General features: G+C 33.8%; 1 protein-coding gene across 13 annotated transcripts; it reads left to right on the forward strand.

Moving 5' to 3' along the window:
- Positions 1-104: 104 nt before the first annotated feature.
- Positions 105-22016, forward strand: exoc7 (exocyst complex component 7). 13 transcript variants are annotated; one of them, XM_048169946.1, is made up of 22 exons: positions 105-547; positions 777-842; positions 1048-1232; positions 2731-2836; positions 2920-3142; positions 3228-3392; positions 3597-3608; positions 9240-9329; positions 10459-10521; positions 12457-12602; positions 12677-12829; positions 12940-13038; positions 14537-14599; positions 14701-14767; positions 15506-15544; positions 16758-16823; positions 20095-20215; positions 20340-20435; positions 20515-20578; positions 21103-21144; positions 21474-21607; positions 21703-22016. In XM_048169946.1, exons 1-22 carry the CDS (start codon positions 488-490, stop codon positions 21803-21805), a joined length of 2163 nt encoding a protein of 720 aa, XP_048025903.1. In that variant the 5' UTR covers positions 105-487; the 3' UTR covers positions 21806-22016. The 13 variants fall into 13 exon arrangements, with proteins under 13 accessions (XP_048025903.1, XP_048025905.1, XP_048025908.1 ...); XM_048169948.1 differs by lacking the exon at positions 3597-3608 and having other exon boundaries at positions 106-547; XM_048169951.1 differs by lacking the exon at positions 10459-10521 and having other exon boundaries at positions 107-547.
- Positions 22017-23470: the final 1454 nt, after the last annotated feature.

Here is a 23470-nt window from a genome sequence, read left to right on the forward strand (position 1 = left end):
CAAAACTCATCCATGGCTCCCAGCATGCATTGCGGCATGGATTTTTAGTAGCTTGTTTTCTCACCATTGTTGAAGTTTGTATGGTGATAATTGATGTCAATGTGTGTCCAAACAAAAAACTTGTATTAAGTGGTGTCATTGCGATTATTTAACTGCTCCCAATCGTAAATATGTTTAACATGTTTAATATTTACGATTTCTGATCGAGCTGCCTCTGACGCGATAGCCAATGACACCACACAATAGAGGATTTTTTGGACAATTTAAAATCATTTATGAATTGGGCCATGTAATGCAGTTAAATTGGAATTGAATGACGTTTTGAGGACTTTTATTTTGTATATGTTGTGAGTCACTTCGCCGCCATCTTGCCGTTTGTGTTGTATTGTTTCCGCTGTCTTCACGTTAATGTTGCAATATTATAGTGAATTTATCATTCATTTGGACGGATCCAGCTGTCATTTCCATCACATTTCTGACCGCCAGGATGATCCCGACCGAAGACGCGTCCGCTCGGAAGCGAGAGATCGAGGACAAACTCAAACAGGTCCGTAAAATGAGGAAAAAACAGGAAGAATGAAGAATAACATGAGAATCCCGTGATCAGGGAGCGGATGTTATTAATGTCATTTGCGATAAAATAGACTGAAAATCTGCATGATTGTCATGGAAATAATGACATGAAGCATTTTTGAAGCTTAATAATGGAAAAATAATAATGTTATGTTGATAGGGTGCATAGATATGGACTTGTATGTTTTATTTATAATCTTCAGGAGCAAGAAACTCTGTCTTTTATTCGTGAAAGCCTGGAGAAGAGTGATCAGCTCACTAAAGGAATGGTAAGAGATGATCAGTTCATATATTTAGTGAAATTGTATATATTTAGTTTGTGTCATCCTGATTTTGAGATATAAGATGATAAACTCTGAATTTACTGACTTCAGCAGTGCTGTACAGTGATAATATGCTGCTACATCCATTGTAAATATTATTTTGTTATTCATTTTAATCAATAAAACCATGAATGTGTTTTGATTCTTCCAGGTGTCCATCCTGTCCTCGTTTGAGAGCCGTCTGATGCAGCTGGAGAACTCCATAATCCCGGTTCATAAGCAGACTGAAAATCTGCAGCGACTGCAGGAGAATGTGGACAAAACTCTCTCCTGTATGGATCACGTGATCAGCTACTATCATGTGGCCAAAGACACCGACAAGATCATCCGGGAAGGGTGAGTGTGACCTGAGACTCGTGTTAGGCAAATATATCGGTCAGATGTTATCCACTGAAAACTGTTGTCATTCCCACCTTATTTCATTTCCAAAATCTACCAATTGGTGTTACAGGGCTTGAATTTCAGCATGGGATTGCACATATTGCGCATAATTTTACTCATTCACACAGATTTTGTTCTCGCACACAAAGTGTGCACACATAAAAATGCCTCTCAGTACTAAATTGAGTTCTTTTTCGCTGCTTATTGCGCTTAAACAGACAAATACACACAAAATAATGTCAAAATGCCAGTCTTGGTGAGTACTCATGTAAACACAGTCAGTTATGTTTTAAGTAAACGTAAACAGTTGAGAAAGAAAACACATGTGTAACAGTATAATGGATCCGTGCATCAGCTCTTAAAGTGACAGCAGCTTAATAAACCTGCTGCCAAATTATGAGATATTATTAAAAATATCTATATGGCAGTTTTTCCCCATGGTATCGATGTTAAAATTGTGGCCAGTGAAAATGCTTGTAACTTTTGAAAACCACTACAACAGTGACTGGTGAGCAAAAAATTTGAATCCCTAAATTTTATATATATTTTTATTTATTTATTTATACAAAAATAAATAATTATATATAAATAAAAAATAAATATATAAAAATAAATAAATCTATGAATATATTTATTTTTAATTTATTTATATATATATATATATATACACACTACCAGTCAAAAGTTTGGAAACATTACTATTTTAATGTTTTTGAACGAAGTCTCTTATGCTCATTAAGGCTGCATTTATTTCATAATAAATGCAGAAAAAACAATAATATTGTGAAATATTATTATTACAATTTCAAATTATGGTTTTCTATTTTAATATACTTTAAAATATAATTTATTTCAGTGATCAAAGCTGAATTTTCAGCATCATTTCTCCAGTCTTCAGTGTCACATGATCCTTCAGAAATCATTAATAAATCAGTAATTTTTTTCTTTCTTTTTTTTTGAAAGAAATTAATACTTTTATTCAGCACAGATGTGTTAAAATGATTAAAAAGTGAGATTTATATTGTTAGAAAAGATTTATATTTTGAATAAATGCTGTTCTTTTTAACCTTTTATTCATCAATGAATCCTGAAAAAAGTATCACAGGTTCCAAAATAATATTAAGCAGCACAACAGTTTCCAACATTGATAATAAATCATCATATCAGAATGATTTCTGAAGGATCATGTGACACTGAAGACTGGAGTAATGATGCTGAAAATTCATCTTTGCATCACTGAAATAAATTATATTTTAAAGCATATTAACATAGAAAACCATAATTTTAAATTGTAATAATATTTCACAATATTACTGTTTTTTTCTGTATTTATTATGAAATAAATGCAGCCTTAATGAGCATAAGAGACTTCGTTCAAAAACATTAAAATAGTTTCCAAACTTTTGTCTGGTAGTGTATATATACTCATATCAGTCAATCACTACTCTTGCAGCCCAGCTGGTCGTCTGGACGAGTATCTGGCCTGCATTGCAAAGATCCAGAAGGCCGTGGAGTATTTCCAGGACAATAATCCCGACAGTCCTGAGCTCAACACAGTGGTACGTTCCTCTTCCTCTCACAAACTCCTCACTCTCCTTCAGTTTGAATGAAGCATTCACCAGCGAGGGCTGTCGTGTTGCAGAAAGCTCGTTTCGAGAAAGGAAAGGAGCTGCTGGAGGCGGAGTTTCGCAGCCTGCTGACGCGGTACAGTAAGCCAGTGCCGCCCGTCCTCATCCTGGACGCCATCGGAGGAGACGAGGACATGGAGGTGCAGGAAGACGTTACGCTGGAGCACCTGCCCGAAGCCGTGCTGCAGGACATCATCTGCATCTCTGCATGGCTGGTGGAGTACGGACGCAACCAAGGTGGACACACGCAAACGCTTTTATCTTACACGTATGTCACGAGGATGTTTGAAATCTCACGTTGTGTGTTTTTTTTTATCTGCAGACTTCATGAACGTGTATTTCCAGGTCCGATCCAGTCAGCTGGATCGGTCCATCAAGGGTTTGAAGGAGCATTTCCGTAAGAACAGCGCCAGCTCTGCCATCCACTCCCCCGCCGTACAGACCAAACGCAAGGAGACGCCCACCAAGAAGGCTCCGAAAAGACCAGGTCAGTGACCTTTAGCCCTTGACCTCACCAGATCGGGTCTCTTTGGGTTCCTGATGGATTGCGATCAGGTGTATCTGTCTTCCATGACCTCATTTCCTGTCGAGAGTTCTCCTCTTTTCCTATTCCTAGTGTGTGTTCTCACTAACCGTCTCCTCTCCTCTGCCCGTTTCTCTTCTCTGTCTCACTCGTGTCTGATGATGTCAGTCTACATCCCAGGTAAAGTTGCAGCTGTATTGTGTGACGTGTCCATCGCTTGCTTCTGTTCGCAGAGCCAGAGCTTCACATTATACACACACACACACACACACACATATACATGTGACAGATCAGGATTCATTGTGTCCATGAAAGGCCTGTTCACATGCAGAGCAACTGTTTTTCACTAGTAAAATTTGCTGGCCAAATACACCCAAACATTATACACACAGAGTGTGACACAAACATTTATTTTGATGGAAAAAAATGGCCTTTGTGGTGAACCAAAAAAGAATTATACTACCATTCAAAAGTTTGGGGTCAGTAAGATTTTTGTAATGTTTTTGAAAATACTGTAAAAAAAAAAAAAAAAAAAAATTAATATTTGCTATATTAAATAAATATATTTAATTTAATTTTAATTTATTTTAATTATTTTAATTTATTTTTTTAATTAATTTATTTATTTAGTTAATATTTAAATTAAATTATTAAATATAATTATTACAGAGTATCTTCTGCTCACCTAGGCTGCATTTATTTGATCAAAAACACAGTAAAAACTGTAATATTGTGAAATATTATTACAATTTAAAACAGCTGTTTTCTATGTGAATATATAGTAAAGTGTAATTTATTCCTGTGATCAAAGCTGAATTTTCAGCATCATTACTCCAGTCAGCGTCACATGATCATGATTTTCATGATTTGATGCTCAAGAAACATTTCTGATTATTATTAATGTTTAAAACAGTTGTGCTGCTTCATATTTTTGTTGAAACTCTCATGCATTTTTTTCAGGATTCATTGAATAGAAAGTTCAAACCAACATCATTTATTTGAAATAGAAATCTTTCGTAATATTTTAAATGTCTTTATGGTTATTATTGATCAATTTAATGCATCCTTGCCAAATTAAAATTTTTTAAGTATTTAAAAAAAATCTTACATACCCCAATTTGCACTCAATGGTCCTCATTCATTAAAAACAAGCAGAACAACTTTTTCTAAAATCTTAATTAAGGCTGGGTATTGACACAATATTCACGATTTGATTCAATTACTATTCACATGCTTTCGATTCGATATCGATTATTTTGGATGTAGTATTTCAGTTACAGTTCATCAAAAAAATCTCTCAGCTAATGCTGTAAACTACACATGAGAGTCAGCTGGTGCTACTATAATAATATTGAAGATTAAATTAACTTATTTATATACAAACACTTAAATTACACTCAATGATGTTTTTATTATAAATAAAGTTTAGAATTACATAATCATATTTATACTCCAATTCGTTTTTTTGAAATATAAACATTTAAATGGCGGCTGTCATAACTGATTTATTCAAACATGCGTTAAATATTGAAGAACATGATAATGAATATGTAACGGTGCATAGCTATATTTATCAGAATATTGCTTTCTAGAGCACTTTTCTAGCTGACTAATGAGTTTATGGTCACTGAATATGTTTTTCTGAGGTAAATGTGACGTCACGTGACATTGAAGCTGTTTTATTGAGTCTTTCCGAGGTTGAAACACTGATTGAGCGATTACACGAGACATGATACGGATTTCAGTAAGTTGTACTGTATATTTTAACATACCTTCAGATGTTCATGCATGTTTATTTCGCTGTAACTGGTATTAAAGCGGAGGAGAGGATGATCACATGCTTCTCTTTAACTGAGGCGCTAAAGCGATCCGTCACGCCACATTAAACAGCGGCAATTATTTTTTGAATCTCATAATAAGATGGATGTCATTTGAAATCTGAGACTTTTCTTCATATCAAAAGTAACAAAGCACAAAGATTATTGCGATTTATTGGATGGGAGGAGCTACATATTCTGCTCATTCATCAACTGAAAACAGACTAGACTAATTAATTCTTGGGATTTAAGAATCGATATCGGTTCGTAAAAATGAGAATCGATTAAAATCGAGAAATTGATATTTTTTTTACCCAGCCCTAATCTTTATATAGCCATTTTTTTCTCAGTATTTAAATACTTTATCAGACCGTGCTTGCGTAAATTGTCATGCAAATCAAATGGCAATTTATTTAAGAATAGTTTTATGAACCATTTAGACAGAAATCATTCTATTCATGTTTCTTAAAGCTGCAGTAAGCGATTTCTGAGAATCACTATTGATATTTGAAATCACCAAAACAAACACGCCCCACCCAAAAGGATCACACCCCTATCTAGATAGCTCCGCCCCCAAATTCACAAACACACTATGCAACACAGCCACCTCCCCCTTCATGAATGGATACACCCCTCACTGCTGATTGGCTACAAGTGTGTTTTGGCGTTCCAGTCTGATCCACTTTCAACAGCGTTTCTCAAAAATTGCTTACTGCACCTTTAAATGAGGCCCAATGTGAAAAGGCCTTTACACACACACAGACAGACACACACACACACACACAGTAGAGATAGACTGATATATCATCCAGGCTTTGTTCATTTTCATATTATTGTTATTAATCAGGTTAGTATTTTAAGCTGTAGGCTATAGCAGACGCTTTCCTTCCTGTCTGTTGGAACTATGTATCAGTTTGAAGCGCTCTTTCACAGTGGTGTTAGTGTATTTTCTCTGTGTGGAGGGCACATTTTGTCAGCTAACAGCACTGTATTGCTATGAAGTGTCTCAACAGTGAGAAAGGAAGTTCTTTGTTTTCTACTAACACTCACTGCATGTGCACATCTCCACCACATGGAGGCGCTGTGACTGTTCAGCCCTCACTAACAGACTGCCAGTGTCTTTGTCATGCTTGAAGAAACATCTACCGCACTTTAACTGCTTATTAAAGGGGTTAATCACATTTTCTTTGATATTTTGATCTTTGTATTATTTATTAGTAGTAGTACGGTTTAATTCATCGTACTTTGAAAACATTCTAATCTGCAAGAACGGCTCTTTCAGAAACCATCCTTCTTTACATATCAACACACATATTTAAAGTTTAGCCAATCACAATAGAGCTCATTTACATATTCAAGTCTTTAATTACAGCTATGGAGTGGAAATGCTCGTGAAAAATTAAATGATGCCAGGCAACTTTAACAAAGATATTGTGGAAAACTAATAGGATATAAAATGCTGATATGACCCCTTTAAGACACACGCCGCACAATGACTCTCACGTGTTTAACTCTGTGTTCAGTATAAGTTTCTGATGTTAATAGGTTTCAGATTGTTGTGATGTTTGGCAGCGGCTGATGCTTTTGAGCAGCGCTAATATTAATGAGTGTATTAACATCACTGTTCATGACACAATGCTGTAGTTTAATAGCTGTGATTGATTAACCGTTGTATTTTCTCCTCAGTGTGTTTGACGTGTTCTTTTTGTTTAGTTGTAGACATTGTGATGATATGTGATGTGATGTTTGTGTGCACTGCAAGCGTGTGTGTGTGTGTGTGTGTGTGTGTGTGTGCAAGGTCCAAAATTAACTTTTTGCCACTCCTGCTAATGACGAGTCAATTTAGAAAGTCTACCAGCTATAAATAAGTATTAAATATTTTTACATGCCATTAAACATTGGTAAAAATTTTGCATTGTTTTTATTAAACATTTTTAATTTAATAAGTAATTTGTGGTATCATATGCAAGTCTTTTTATGACATCCTGATTTGTGTTTATATTTTTGTATTGTTTACTTAATGTGAGTAATATTTTAGTTTACTTTTATACATAATTATTTTCTATTTTTATTACAATAAAAATAAACGAAAACAAAACGAAACATAAAACACTTCATAGTAATAACACACCAATAAAAAAAAAATCATAAAAAATATATTATTAGACTATTTACAATACTGTATTTTTTCTACCAAAAATAAGCAAATAACAATTACTAACTAAATTAAAAGTAAATAAATTCCACTTTAAATTTCAGAGTAAATGCACATTTATTTTTATTTTATATCCCCCCTAGCAAATTATAAAGTTTTAGGTAAATTGGTTGTAAAATTTTTTCATATAAATTCATATCTTAATTTAATATTTTAAAATTTTAAATTTAAAATTAGGATTTGATGGTGAAATTTCCACTAAGTTAAAATCATTCAAATGCATGCAAGTCACAACAAATGTTTTCTTTAAGATACTTTTTGTATATTTTTAATTTATTCATGTCAGATTATGCCAATGTGGTCAGAAAAATAAACTTGTTTTCCCTTTGAATAAAGATTATTTTTCTGACCACATTGGCATTTTCTGACCAAAAAATTGGCATAAGATGTTTTTTCTTGTTTAAGGGGAGACACTACAGGCAAAAACACTGTTTTTTCAGGCATCTGTCAATTTTGAGATTTTGCACTTTTGGGCTTTTCATATAGTGTTTTTTCAGACTGGTGGAAAGAAAACATCCAAAATACACTTTTAAGTGTATATTTTATAGCACTTTATTTATTTGCATCTATAGATATCAATTACAGTAAATATCTTTAAAGGCCGAGTTTTTTCTCCTGCTCTGAGTCACAAATCTCCACTTCAGCTGAACTTATATACACCAAACTTTACAGTTTTATTCCCATCTATATTCTGAAGGTTTTTACAGAGGGATTTGTTGATATATAATTTGCCTGATTTTATACAACATTTTATTCCTAAAAAAAAATGGTGAAAATATTTTTTTTTTCTACCTGTTGATAGTATTTTCTGATTTATAGAGTGATAAAAAGAGATATCCAAAATTCCCTCTGTAAAAACCATTGAATTTAATATGTCCAAAAAATTAAACGAGAACTATGAACCTGACGTCATCCAATATTCAGATTTTTGTTCTAGAAATGTATGCAAATTAGCGCATATTTAATTAGATAATGCCTCATTTGCATATTTAAACATTACATTTTAGAAAACTTGTAATACAAAAAATGTTTGCAATTTTTAATGTAATCAATCACCTGGGGTAATATGGTGATATCTATTAGTTAATTTTTTTACCCTATTCACCTGGGGTGTCTCGCCACATGAATTCACTTCATTTTTCCAGCAATTTCTCAGAAAACAAGACTTCTTATCTAATGTCATTTTGCATCTCAAATAACGGTATCCTGATTTAAAGGGATAGTTCACTCAAAAATAAAAATTCTGCCATCATTTACTTAACAACTTAAGTTGTTCCAAACCTGTATGTGTTGTACTTCCATACTATGGGTGGAAAAAATACCGTCAACCGTCTTCAAAATATCTTCTTCTGTGTTCAGCAGAAGAAAGAAACTCATACAGGTTTGGATCAACTTGAGGGTGAGTAAACGATGACAGAATCTTTATTTTTGGGTGAACTGTCCCTTTAAGAACGTTCAGATATTTGCACTGGAAGCAGTTTGACTGTGTGATAATAAAGTTACCGTCAAACAAGAACTGCCGTTTATTTCTGTAACTCTCATTCGCCGTTGGTCAGAGGTTAACGTTGGACCGTGTGATTGTGATAGCTGTGGTGTGCTTTAGTCACGGAGGGATCTGGATTTCTTTCAGTTGTTCCTCTGGTGTCGGTGAACAGGGTTTCAGACGCCCTTCCTCTTCCTCTACCTCACGGTGTCTTCCTCTGTTTTCCTCCTTGAATACCCTGCTACTATCCCCCCTTCTCTGTCTCTTTCTCTCTGTTTCGGTGTTGATGGGAGCAGGCACGATCCGTAAGGCTCAGAATCTGCTCAAACAGTACTCTCAGCATGGCCTGGATGGAAAAAAGGGTTCTAACCTCACTCCTCTGGAAGGTAAAGCACGCTGTCTTTCTGGTTTCCTTCCCTCTCTACGTTTTCTCTCACTTTTGCTGTGTTTTTGAACTGTTGTTCCTGCGTTTCGGGAAAACAACAGTCGGAGAAAACAGAAACTTATGGGCCACGGTGGTTTCGTCCTCAGGACGGAGAGAGAAAGAGAGACACCTTCCTGTACACCGCTGTTTGTCCGTATTCTTTTAATATTAATATCAGATGTTGGAATTTATGTTTACAATCAGAACAATGTTTATGTGGCACAAAAAACGTGGATTTAAATAAAGATGGCGTTCTAATTTACACAAGTGAGTTGAAAACATGGCGATGAACAGCAGCATTTAACTAAATTTTGCCACATACATTGCCACAATATATGTGTAAAATATGTTGCAAGAACTTTGACTTATTGATGCTTTATTTTTTGCTTTAAAAAAAGTTAATAATTAACTGCCGTCATGTCTGATATCAAACTATTAGTGTTGTTATTGTTAACTAAAACTATTAAAAATTGTTTTTGTTCACTGAAATAAATCCAAAATAAAATATAAATATTAGATAAAAAAATAGAAAGTATTAGATAGAAAAATGTTTACTAAATTTAATTAAAACAGAAATGTTTAAATGAAAGCTTAATAGATTTTTTATTTAAAAAAAGACAAAAGAACATAAAATTACTAAAACATTCAAATGAAAAATAAAAATATAAAAAGCTAATTCAAAATAATAATGTTTAACTAAGCAAAATTGCAAAATTAAGTGTAATTCTTAATTATTTAATTATTAATTTATTGGTTAAATTAATAAATACTACAATAGTATATTAAAATCTTTGCGAAATCTGAATTTTCCAAATTGTAAGTCCAACTTAAATTGTTCTGTTGCACTTTTCCAAGTAGGAAGTTGACTTTTTGAGTTCCTGTGGCAGCAGGAAGAGTGCGCTCTCTCAAACCATTGCTGTTTCCCGTAAGTCTCTGTGCTTTGCTGGGTCCATCGGTGCACTTAGAAACCCCACTAACATCCTAAAACAAGTGGCCTTTGCTTTTGTGGGGGCGGGTTGAGCTTGTTCAACACTCCCTATATAGCCTGGGGAGAGTGACCCAGGTCATGTGACTATATCCTAACCAATCAGGTTTGGATCATGACCTTCGTGGGGTTAAGCTCCTGTCTGACGACAAGCATGGGGCGGCTACAGGTGAGTCTGACCTCAAAGATTCAATACCAGTTACTCTGATTAAAAGTAGTTTTGTGTTCAAAACAAGTAAATAGGAAATTATGTTGACTTGTCCTTGTGAAATGATATTTTATTAGTCTCATGTGAACACAAAATCTTGTGGCTTTATGTTCAAAATAATGTGTGTTTTAATGATTATCCAGGTGGGTTTTAGTATTTCCTCAAAGTCTAAATTATTTTCTGTCATGATCAACATTATGCTGATGTTGTAAGAGCTTTGGTTTTAAAGCTTTAAACCCTAAACGTTTGTTTAAGAGAGGTTAAAGCAGAGCTGGAGGGTATTGAAGGAAAATCAAGCAATTTTAATATCAGTGTTGTCGCTGTAGGCCGATATATCGTTGGAATCGTTGGCTCAAGATGGACAGAATGCTTCGAATTTGTCGTTCTGTGAAATTTTGGGGTATTTTGGATTTTTTGAAAACCCTACTTTTGCGAACTAGTCCTAGGTTTTTGGCCCGATCGGAACCAAACCAGTGCAGCGAGATTCTCTGGAGTCTGATTGTCAATAATTATTAAAAAAAGTTGAAATTTTGATTCACGGTCTTTAAGGGGCGCCAAAACATTCAAAGTGGGCGGAGCCACTTTTACTAAAATGGCTATAACTCGTGAACGGAATGAGATATTTTCACCAAATTTGGCACATCTGTGTTAGAGCTCATTCTGTGGTCGTGTGAAAAAGGATGCGGCGACTGGCCACTTGGTGGCGCTATAACAGGAAAAAAACTTGAAAATGGCTAATAACTACTTCATTGTTAGTCTGATCGACTTGAAAATTGGCATGCAGTGTCTTTGTCCGAGGTGTCATGACTGTTTATGAGGACACTGATGTATCTTGAAAAACATGTCTGTCATCGGCCAATGGATTTTGAGCAGATTTATGAGAAATTCAAAAGAAATTGGCTACCGGGGAGTACCTTCGCGTTTTCACGTGCGTAAAGGATTGTGTTTTTTGTCATTTTTCGCACACGCCCATGACATTTGTACCACATGGTAGAACTCCTCATTCTGAGCAACTTTGCCTCTAGGACCGCCTCTGTCCATCGAATCGTTCATTAAATATTGGAGATTATTTCAAAAACTAACTTTGGTGAACTAGTCCTTGGATTTTTGTCTCAACCTCGATAACTGTTAAAAAGATTTATAAACCATTTATTTCCTATCGTAAATTACCTGTATTGGCTGTAAATGGTTTTTTCCATCTATGATCGAGATGATTACAGGCTTGCTAATTAAAACATTATACCTTTTTACACGTGCTGAAAGACCTTAAAGCGCTTGAACCCTGATAATTGCTGCTTGCAGCTATATTTTTAATGATCATTTAGCACATCTTGTAAATATGGTTTCCTGCAATATCATTTCAGAAACCATATTCAATGAAAGAATTGAAATTGGCAAATTTAAACGATGGAAATTACTCTTTGTTGGTTTTTGGTCTCATATTGATCTATTTTATTTGAAGCGTTAGTTATTTAAAGCACCAGACAGAATTGCAGAAATAATGACTCAGTCAGTTATCAAATATAAAGTCTGCTGTTGTTCAAACTAATCAATAGTGCTGCCGCATTAGCATTTTTGCATTTGGCAGATGCTTTTGTCCACAGTGACTTGCATTGCTTTTTAAGGTATACATTTGATCAACTCATGCATTCCCTTGGGAATCGAACCCATGACCTTGGCGTTGCAAGCTCCATGATCTGCCATTTGAGTTACAGGAAAAACCATGCCATTGGTTGAGCAAGTGTTAACATTCCAGGCCCCTCAGATTTTAACTCTGTTTGGTTTCCTTCCTGTTTAGATATTATTATATCATCCATATTTCAAAATGAGTGTATTTGAATATTGTTTTTCTTGAGATCTTACAGGTGTGTGTGTGATTGTGTGTGTTTTTCTCAGGGAAGGATGACGTGTTGGACATTGAGATTGATTCGTACATCCACTGCATCAGTGCGTTTGTGAAGCTGGCTCAGAGCGAGTACGCTTTACTGACCGAGATCATCCCAGAACATCACCAGAAAAAGACCTTCGACTCGCTCATTCAGGTCCGTGCAGATCTCTGCTGTGTGTTTATATGGTTCCCGTTTATTTGTTTGTGTTTAATTTTATGTCATTGCAGGAGGCATTGGATAATTTGATGTTGGAAGGTGATAACATCGTCTCAGCGGCACGCAGAGCCATTATGAGACACGATTACTCCGCCGTGCTGACCATCTTCCCCATCCTGCGCCACCTCAAACAGACCAAACCGGACTTTGACACCACACTACAGGTATAAAGGAGAAGGAGAGTACACGCATATGAAATGATATACAATTTTGCACTGGATTTTGTTGGTAAGGTGTCATAGCTGATGATGTCATATCCTGTGTTGTGGTGCAGGGAACGGCTGCCAGCACCAAGAACAAGCTCCCAGCTCTCATCACCTCTATGGAGACCATCGGAGCTAAAGCACTTGAGGAGTTCGCTGACAGTATTAAGGTAACCGCTGACTGCAGTGTAATGATCAATCTGCGTTTCCTAAAAGGATTGTAAGCCTAAGTTGATTGTAGAACCGTTGATCTCTATGATCATCTTAGGCTTGCGCAGCCCAGAGCTCTGCTTCAGTCATCAAAAGGCTGCAAACCCCAGAATGGCCAGTGTCTGTGCAGAATGTTGATTGTGCTTATTGCTTATTTGCTTTTTGTGGCAATAATTAACTGATAATGTCACATTTACTTGGAGAAAATAAGAGAATAAACCCTGGCCTGGAGCAGAGCGAAGTCTTAAGCGACCATCTAGCTCCGGGTCACATGATCATCCCCCTTTTAATGTATTAATTTATGTAATTTTAGTATAGTTAATATTATTTAATGTATTATTTTTATATTTCATTTAAATATAATGAAATATAGCTTTATTATTAGTATTAGTATTATTAAATGTAATTAATAATTAATTATTCATTTGATTAATTATATGAAAATATTTATGATTTAATTTAATATAAAATATTCAATTATTTAAAAATTATATATATATTTATTTTGTTTATTAGATGTAATTAATAATTAACTATGAACATTATTATTTAAAATATATTTCATTTCAAAATATGAAATATAATTTAATATATTTTATATATATATATATTATTTTATTTAAATTCTATCTAAATTAGTTTATTTAAATCTATTTAAATCTAAATTATTATTAATTAAAAATATTATTAATATATATTATTAGTTAATGTCGTTTTATTGTAATTAATATTTAATTCATTATTTTATTTCATTTTAGGGCTTTATCATTAGTAGAATTATTATTAAATGTAATTAATAATTAATTTTACATTTTATTAATTGTTTGAATATATTTAATTTAATATAAAATTATATATATATATATATACATATACAATAAAATTTTTATTGTATATATATATATATATATATATATATATATATATATATATATATATATATATATATATATATACAATAAAAATTATATACATATATCTCGATGTAATTAATAATTAATTATGACTATTTAAAATATTTTTCGTTTAATATAAAATATTAAATTATATATATATATATATATATATATATATATATATATATATATATATTTATTTATTTATGTATTTATGTATAAATTTATTGTTTTATTTACATTTAAATAAATTATTAATAATAAAAGTGATAAATAATTAATTCTAAATTCTATTAGTTATTAAAATAGTATTTATGATTTAATTTTATGTAGAAATAATGTAAAATTATTAAAAAATATATTATTTTATATTACATTAAATGTAAACAATATTTTTAATGCATTTATTGTAAGTGTTAATACTGAATAATTAATTACATTTATTATTATTAATAACGATAATAATAAATATAAATCTAATTACCTTCTATACATTATGCCCTGCCATTTTAGTAACGGTTATTTTTATATTCCGGCAATGTGATTTTCTCTACTCCAACAGAACGATCCAGATAAAGAGTACAACATGCCGAAAGATGGAACCGTGCATGAGCTCACAAGCAATGTAAGATCTCTTCATTGTCCATTTACTACATTAAAATACTAAATGTAAATAGTTATAAAACCAGACAAAGATGCTCTTTTTCTCTCATCGTTTCTCCTCAGGCCATCCTGTTCCTGCAGCAGCTGTTGGATTTCCAGGAAACCGCAGGGGCGATGTTGGCCTCTCAGGGTAAAGCACAAACACAGTCATGTACACATTAAAAACAGACATATTAGATCCAATAGATATATATGAATTATGAATCTGCCATTCTGCAATGAGCTGAAGATTGTTTGTAATTAAAGAGCAGATCTGAGCTCTATATTGGACAACTGAGATGTCTGTTTTTATCACATTAATGTTCATAACACAATCCCCACAGACCGCCATCCTCACCCTCCTGTCTCCTTGTTTGTCATCTTTTCACATTTCCTGTGGTCTGCATTTCCTTTTCCTTTGGTTTTCCTGAAGTCGATCATATTTGGAAAGCAAATTCAACCATTTTCAGCTTCTCTGCTGTTGTTTTTCCCTGACCCATCTCTCTCCACCCTGCAAGGGTGCACTAAATAATAATAATTTAGCCTCTAAATTGCAGTATTCTGCCCAAAGTACCATTTTGGCAATCAACTACTATTTAGAGTTGAATCTGCTAAGCAGTCTTGCCTTATGGTCAGTGAAAATGGTCGAAAACTAAATATATCCTCTACCGTTCATGTTCACAGCAGTGCATGCCACTCTGTAGCTCCTCCCACTGGATTCTCAGCCCCGCCCACTCACCCCTGCTTCTGTCACATGATCTTGCTCTCCCACCCTGGCTGGCCATCAGTGGTTAAGCTCTACACTAACAGAACTATTTTAACTTCTTGCCCTTTGCCTCTTTCTCTTGTTCTCTTTCTCTCTCTGTTCTGCTTTGCTTCTGCCCTGTAGTACTCGGGGACACTTACAATATTCCTTTAGACCCCCGAGGTAAGAGCCACGTGGATGAGTAGAGCGGGACTCCTCCGACTTTACAGGCAACATGAAAGCTGAACTGACTCGCTTTACTTTCTTAATACATGATCTGTCGATGCTCGTTATTCTAAAGTAAAATGTTTATAAGCGTTTCACTAAGTATGATGGGTAAAAAACACTTCATGCACAGCAAAATCTCCAAAGTTAAATCAACTTTGCTCGGAGTACATATGGTCCCTCTCTAAATCGTGTTAAAATAACACTGAAGCAGAGTTAAAGTTAATGAGATAATTAAACAATGAATTAAGTGATGATTGTGCATTAGTGATGAACACCTGCTGTTAACAAGCAGAATCACTGAAGAGAAGAGAAACACAAGAACAGCCTTATTAATTGCTTAATTATCTCATTAACTTTAACTCTGCTTCAGTGTTACTTTAACACTATTTTGAGAGAGACCATATGTACTCTGAGCAGAGCTGATTTAACTCTGGGGATTTTACTGTGTGCTGACTAGTATTTTGTAACTATAAATAATGAAGGATGGGATTTGATTGCATGCATACAGTGGGGTAAAGTATTATTAGTTAATGTCATTTTGCCTGGCCTTAATTAAATCAGCAGAAAATGGCAATCGTTTCAGACAGAGATTTTGATAACACATCAAAATCATTCACAATATGACCAGAAACATTTATTATGAATGTAAACGAGGCCGATTTGATTTCATGTTGACTTCAAACCCATAACTGTCTTTCTGAATCGCTTACTGTACTTGCTTTTTAGACATGCATATGTTTCTGAAAGAGTTGCAGGCTTTAAATGTGATGTTTATGATGCTTTCCAGGAACTTTTGTTTGTGCTCACATAATCTGTCTATGGAAAGTTTAATGTCATGTTATTGGCTCTGAGGATCTTCATATTATCCCCTGTAGCGAACAGGATATGAAACAATAACTAAGTTATTGAAATGTATAGAATGTTAAAGCATGAGATGTAATTTAATCTGAGCAAAATCAGTTCATCTGGTCTGAGACCAGTTTCTCTTCTCAGAAAGTGAGTGTATAGAAGCGTAATGTTATGCATGTAAGGTTGGATTAGATTCAGTCTAAGCATTAAGTTATTTAGATTCAGAGGTTGACAGAATGGCTCAGACAGAAGGAAGTGAGATTTTTCTGCATGTTAAACAAATGAACGGCTGTTTAAATGTGTCTCTTGTCATTTTCAGAGAGCAGCTCATCCGCCAGCAGCTACAGTTCAGAGTTCAGCCGAAAACTACTGAGCACATACATCTGTAAGACTCTCACACACACACACAAATAACTGATGTTTCAAAGAGTCATATCATGCATAAGCTTTTCCCTCAGGTCTTCTTATAATGTTAGTGGGTAGTTTTTCTTGATCTGATGTCTGATGAGTTGCAGACGTTCAGAATTGTCTGCCCATTTTCATTGAATGCTCTTTTTTAGGATCAAGATGAAGTTTTGAGTCCCGAAAGTTACTGGATTTTTTCATAATCATCAAACTCTTTTATATTAAAAGATCACATAAAATTTGATTCCTAATGATATGAGCCCCTTTAAGTGTGCACTGATTTTTTTTTTAATGTATTGCATTAAAAAAACAAAACATCTTACTAAAGATATGTTAGTTTAGCAGTAGTAATACAGTAGATAATAGCAGTAGATACAGTAAAAAAATTGTGCTCAGTGTTATTATTAAAAAAAGTATTAAAACTATTAAAATTGTTTTGAAATAAATATAAAATAAAATATAGCTGCAAGCAGCAATTACGGAGCCAAGCACAAAAACGGCACAATGAGCCAGCCAACACGGCTGTGAGCATCAGACCAACTGCAACAGTGAGCAATTAAAGACCTATTAAGATCATTCTAGGCAAACGAGCTGAAAAATTATCAAAAATGAGGATTTACTGGTTCATCGTTTTCGACCAATAGGTGGCGCTGTGTCCAAATTGTTGTGTTATGGTCAGAGTGAGGTGACAATGACACTTGCAAAGTTTGGTGTCAATATGTCAAAGCATTGGAGAGATACAGCTTAAAGAGTGAGTTTTGCATCATGCCTCAAAATCTTTGCTCCGGTATATGAAAACGGTTTGATATATCAACTTGAAATCCATAACTTTTTGTCGGCATGGTCTGAAGATGATACGGTTCGATTTTGGTGAAAATCAGAGCAACGGTCTAGGAGGAGTTCGAAAAAGTAGGTTTTTAAAGAAAAACAATATGGCGGACAGGAAGTTCAGCTGACTATGTCAAATTTGATATCTATGTTCTCAGCATGACCCAAGGAATCTACTGAGACCAGTTTCATTACAATCGGTTAATATAGTCAAAAGTTATTCGCATTTTTGTAAATTTTGTTATAACTTTTGACCACAAGGTGTCGCTGCACCAAAACTTTTTGAGTATTGTAAGGACATGGTGCCAAAGACGCATACCGGGTTTCGTAACGATACGCTAATGCGTTAGCAAATTACAGCATTTTAGCACAAAATTCAAAATGGCCGACTGCCAAAATGGCTGATATGTAAAAGTTTGATATCATTTGACTCGGCATGATGCCCTGAATCTAACTTTAAATTTATGATTTTTGGACAAAGCCATCAGAAGTTATAAGCAAAAATAACCATTTTTTTTATATCTCCGCACCAGTAGGTGGCGCTGCGCCGAAACACTGCATGATGCCTCAGGTCATGCTTGTGAAGACATGTACCAAGTTTGGTCTGAATACGATAAAGTGTTACGGAGATACAGCCTTAAGTCTATTTTCGCAAGCGCAACATTAAATTTGTTCGCGTGTTTTTCGAAAACGGTTTGAGGAATCAACTTGAATTCCATAACTTTTTGTCGGCATGGTCTGAAGATTATCTGGTTCAATTTTCATGAAAATCGGAGTAACGGCCTAGGAGGAGTTCGAAAAAGTACGTTTTTCAGAAAATTCAAAATGGCGGAAAAATTTTCATGACGGAAAATGACGCATTCGAATTTTGCTTCTAGCCCTTACGGTTCAAAAGTTATTAGCATAAACATAAGTGCAAATTTGGACAGCAGGTGGCGCTAGAGGGATTGAGTTAGAGACTCCAAATTTGCTATGGACAAAGGTCAGACTGTCCTCTAACTGTGCGCCAAATTTCACAACTTTCCCGCAAGTGGTTCTATGGGCTGCCATAGACTTCAAGAGCGGAAGAAGAAGAAGAATCGAAAATAAAAAGAACGCCAACAGATACAATAGGTGCCTCCGCACCTTCGGTGTTTGGCCCCTAAATATAAATATTAGATTAAAAACTTAAAATAAAAATGTTTCCTAAAAATGACTTACTAAAACTGAATTAAAAATAAATTAAAGCTAAATAAAAATATTTAAATTCAACTAAAATTAACCAAATGTTAATTCACTGTAATAGGTATAAATAATAGTAAACTAACACTGGTTGTGTTTGGAATCTAAAAAGTAAAGTTACCACAACTTAAATAAATGCATGATTGCAAGTTAAAAATTCTAATTTATTGTTTTAATTAAAAAATGTAAGTTGCAAACATTAATTTGTTGAGTTCTGTTTACATAATTATGTTGATCATCACATCAACTTATTATAGGGCTGTCAAATGATTAATCGCATACAAAATAAAAGTTTGAGTTTGCCTAATATATGTGGGTGTACTGTGTGTAATTATTATGTATATATAAATACAAACATATCCATGTATATATTTGAGAAATATTTACAAGTATATGTATTTATTTATATTTTTATGTAATGTATATTATATATAAATAAATTTTTTTGTACATAAATAACACATTTCTCTTAAATATATACATTAATTTGTGTGTATTTATATATACATATTATTTACACACATATATTATGCAAACTCAGACTTTTATTTTGTATACGTTTAATCGCGATTAATCGTTTAACAGCCCTAATTTAAACTCAAATTTCTGCATTAATTGGCTTTTTTTAAAGGTATTTTTAGGTTGTAGTAACTTAATAAAATTGTCTTGATAACTTCAGAAATTAGGCAGTGGATTTCCAGTTCCCAGCATTCTTTGCATAGGACTGGTTAAGGAGAATAAATGTTGAAATTAAGTGTTAAATAATTTGTTTTTAGTGAAGGGAAAGATCTGTTAGTGTTTGACGTTTAAAAGAGTTTCTGTAATGTTGAAGTTTTTGTGGTAACTTGAAGAGTAAACACTATAATCAAAGACTGCGCTAATGCCAGTGACAAGTAATATCTTGTTCAAGAAATATACATGTTAAATAAGTTATGCTAGCATGTGCTGTTGATTTGAACTGATTAATTGATTCCAGGGCTACAACTCTGGTAGTTGGAGTGACTTATTTTTTTTTAGTAAAATTTGTGTTAATGCTAAAAATTAAGTTCCACTAACTCACTGTAGCTTTTTGGTTGAACGTAAATTCACTAAAGATGTCATAACTGATGCATACTGTTGCATTATTTGTTTTTGTTGCGCCAGCACATTGTTTCTAAGAGTGTAGATAAATAGATGATGTTTTTGTGCTCTTCTGTTTGTAGATAAAGTCCTCGGTAACCTGCAGCTGAATCTGTCAAACAAAGCTAAAGTGTACGAAGATCCGGCCCTGCGAGCCGTCTTCCTCCATAACAACTACAACTACATCCTGAAATCCCTGGAGAAGTGAGTATACGGACTGATTCATTCAGTTCATTTGAACGGGTTCAGACCAATCAGACACTCGAAAATAGAATAAGTCACATTTCCAATGAAAAATGGCTTGTGAGTGCTGTTTCCTGTTGTGCAGGTCTGAGTTGATTCAGCTGGTTGCTGTGACTCATAAGAAGGTGGAGACGTCATACAGAGAGCTAATCGAGCTGGAGATCCAGAATTATCAGCGCAGGTAAAACAGCATCATCCAAATGCAAGAACCATCCTGTAATGACCCAATGAATGACCTTCTGACCTTCACTCACATACAGCTGGCTGAAGGTCACGGAGCATCTGACCGAGAGAAACATCCCAGCATTCCAGCCTGGAACCAAAGTAAGAAGATCTCCCTGAAACGCCTCCATTGTAGTCTTGAGTTTTCCTCCGGGAACGAACACGTCACAATATTCCTCATTTAAATAATTAATATGCAGAATAAAGGGGCGGGGCCTGGTTGAGTTTGTTAGTAGTGTGTTGAAACTAGCGGTTATGGTAAGGGGCGGGACATTTCCCAAACACCAATCACAACACACTGCTCCAGCCGACCAATCAGAGCACATTGTGCTTCTCAGAGGGAGGGGCTTCATAGAGACAGAGCATTACTGACAGACTGGGAAGAGAGGAGCTGCAACAATGAGGAAAATAATCAACATTTAAGCATGAAAACCTGTTCTAGTTAAGTTAAGTTAAGACTTAGATCCTCTTTAATGCTTTATTATATGGCCGCTCTGAGGCATTTTGTAACTTCTGCAGTCAAGTGCAACTTATTTTTTGAGCTTTTTTTTGTTAAAAATGTTGTTTGGTTCATCATCATTAAATGATCTCAGTTTAACCCTTCACTGATGTGTTTGCATGAGCAGCTGAAAGACAAGGAGCGACAGATCATCAAGGACAAGTTCAAGGTGAGAGAGACTCATTCTTTAAACTGACTGTATCATATTTGATGCATTCATTTCTAAAGCCTTTAAATGATCAAAACTGCTGAAAAACTTGATCACACACAATCTCCTACAGTCCTTCTTGAGCATATAAATATTAGCATCTGCACCAAATTGCAATTATTTGCTCAGTTTGCTCCTCTGAGCTGTTTTTTCCTCCATATTCTCACTATATCAGACTATATAAGCCTGATGGATCAAATATGGTACTCAACCAAAACACATATTCAGTCTTTTCTATTTTGTCTGCATCATGATCTCGTGTTGAGAGTGTGTGTGTGTGTGTGTTTCAGGGCTTTAATGAGGGTCTGGAGGAACTGTGTAAGATCCAGAAGGGCTGGGCGGTTCCTGATAAAGAGCAGCGTGACGCCATCAGACAGGCTCAAAAGAGAGTGGTTTCAGAGGCTTATAGAGCCTTCCTTCAGCGGTGAGGCTTTGACATTCACGCATCACCGACCAATCGGTTCATATCTGATGTGTGATATACAGATCGTGTTTACATGCTAATCTTTGTTTTTACAGATGTGCAAACATTTCATTCACCAAAAACCCAGAGAAATATCACCGATACGCCCCAGAGCAGGTGGAAGAAATGATTGACAAGCTCTTTGACACTTCTGCCTAGGCCACGCCCACTCTTTCACCATAGCAACAGAGTCTCTGGTTTCACTTTGTGACAAACATGATTCTTTCCTCTCTCAGACGTCTGCTTCATAACGCACTACTCGACTGGAACGTCATTGTTCGGTTATGCTTATTTTTTTTGTATAAATGTATTTATGTAAATGTTTTTTGGGGATTTAACTGCAATAAATAAATAGAATTCACTCCTGAAACCTCTGCTCCAGCTTTCTTTAATTCAACATCTTGTATTTATGAGACCATGGCGATGATATATGAATTTGTTTAAAATATTGTTTTTAATCAATAGTTAAAAAAAGATATATATATAAACATATTTAAACAAAGTAATATATATATATTACTTTGTTTAAAAATGTTTATTTATATATATATATTGTTTATTTATATATATATATATATATATATATATATATATATATATATATATATATATATATATATATATATATATATATATATATATTACTTTGTTTAAAAATATTGTTTATTATTTTCATCATTATATTTTTATTTTTTTACTTTTTATAATCAAAATATATATTTGAATGACTTGATTTAAAAATATTGTTTATTATTATTTTCAACATTTTTTTATTTTTACTTTTTAATAATGAAAGTATATATATTTGAATTACTTAGTTTAAAAAAATGTTTATTATTTTTTCAATAGAATTAATATATAGTTTTATTTATTTATATATATATATATATATATATAAATTTGTTTAAAAAGTTTATTTTTATTTTTTTACTAATATATATTTGAATTAAAAATATTGTTTATTAATATTTTCATTTATATTTTACTTTTTAATTAAAATACATACATTTTACATGCATGCATTTTTACATACATACATATTATTTTCATTATTATATATTTTTATTTTTCACTTTTTAATTAAAAAATATATTTGAATTTTTTTGTTTAAAGTTTTCTCTATTGTTATTATTTTAATTTTTTTTTACTTTTTAATATAATATATTTTAATTACTTTTAAAAATTGTTATTGTCTTTATTTTATTTTTTTTCAGTAATTTATATATACTGTGTGTGTGTATATTTATATATATATATATATATATATATATATATATATATATATATGTATGTGTGTATAATATTTATATATATATATAATTGACATTAACTGTCAACATGTTCCACCAACACCAATCAAAACCCAAAATTTTTTGTCTTGCAAAAATCTTCAAATGATTGTGCAGTTTCACCTACATCCTGTTTGTTTTGCATCCGTCAGAGATGATGAACGCCGCTCTTCATCCGCTCAGTCAGTCGGGTGTGGAGCTCCATTTTTAACCATCACGTTTTCAAAAGCCTTAATCACTGACCTAAAATCAGCTCCGAGTCTGTGATGACGCCTTCACGGCCTCTACAACAGTGGAAGGTGAATCAAGAGTCTGAGGCTCAAACACACACTGAATCATATCTGTACATTCCCGAAATGATGAGCTATCGACCAACACCTACACTAATTAGTCACTGAATATTTTTTATCCCAGAGGAAGTGAGCGCATCATGGGATGGAGGCCAAATGTGGCCCGTAGAGTGTTAGTGCACAGCTGGATGTTTGTAAGCGAGAAACTGATTTCCCAGTTTGCCCACTTGTTTCTCCAGCGGGTG

The sequence above is a fragment of the Megalobrama amblycephala genome, linkage group LG20 (genome assembly GCF_018812025.1).
Source record: "Megalobrama amblycephala isolate DHTTF-2021 linkage group LG20, ASM1881202v1, whole genome shotgun sequence".
Taxonomy (NCBI): Eukaryota; Metazoa; Chordata; class Actinopteri; order Cypriniformes; family Xenocyprididae; genus Megalobrama; species Megalobrama amblycephala.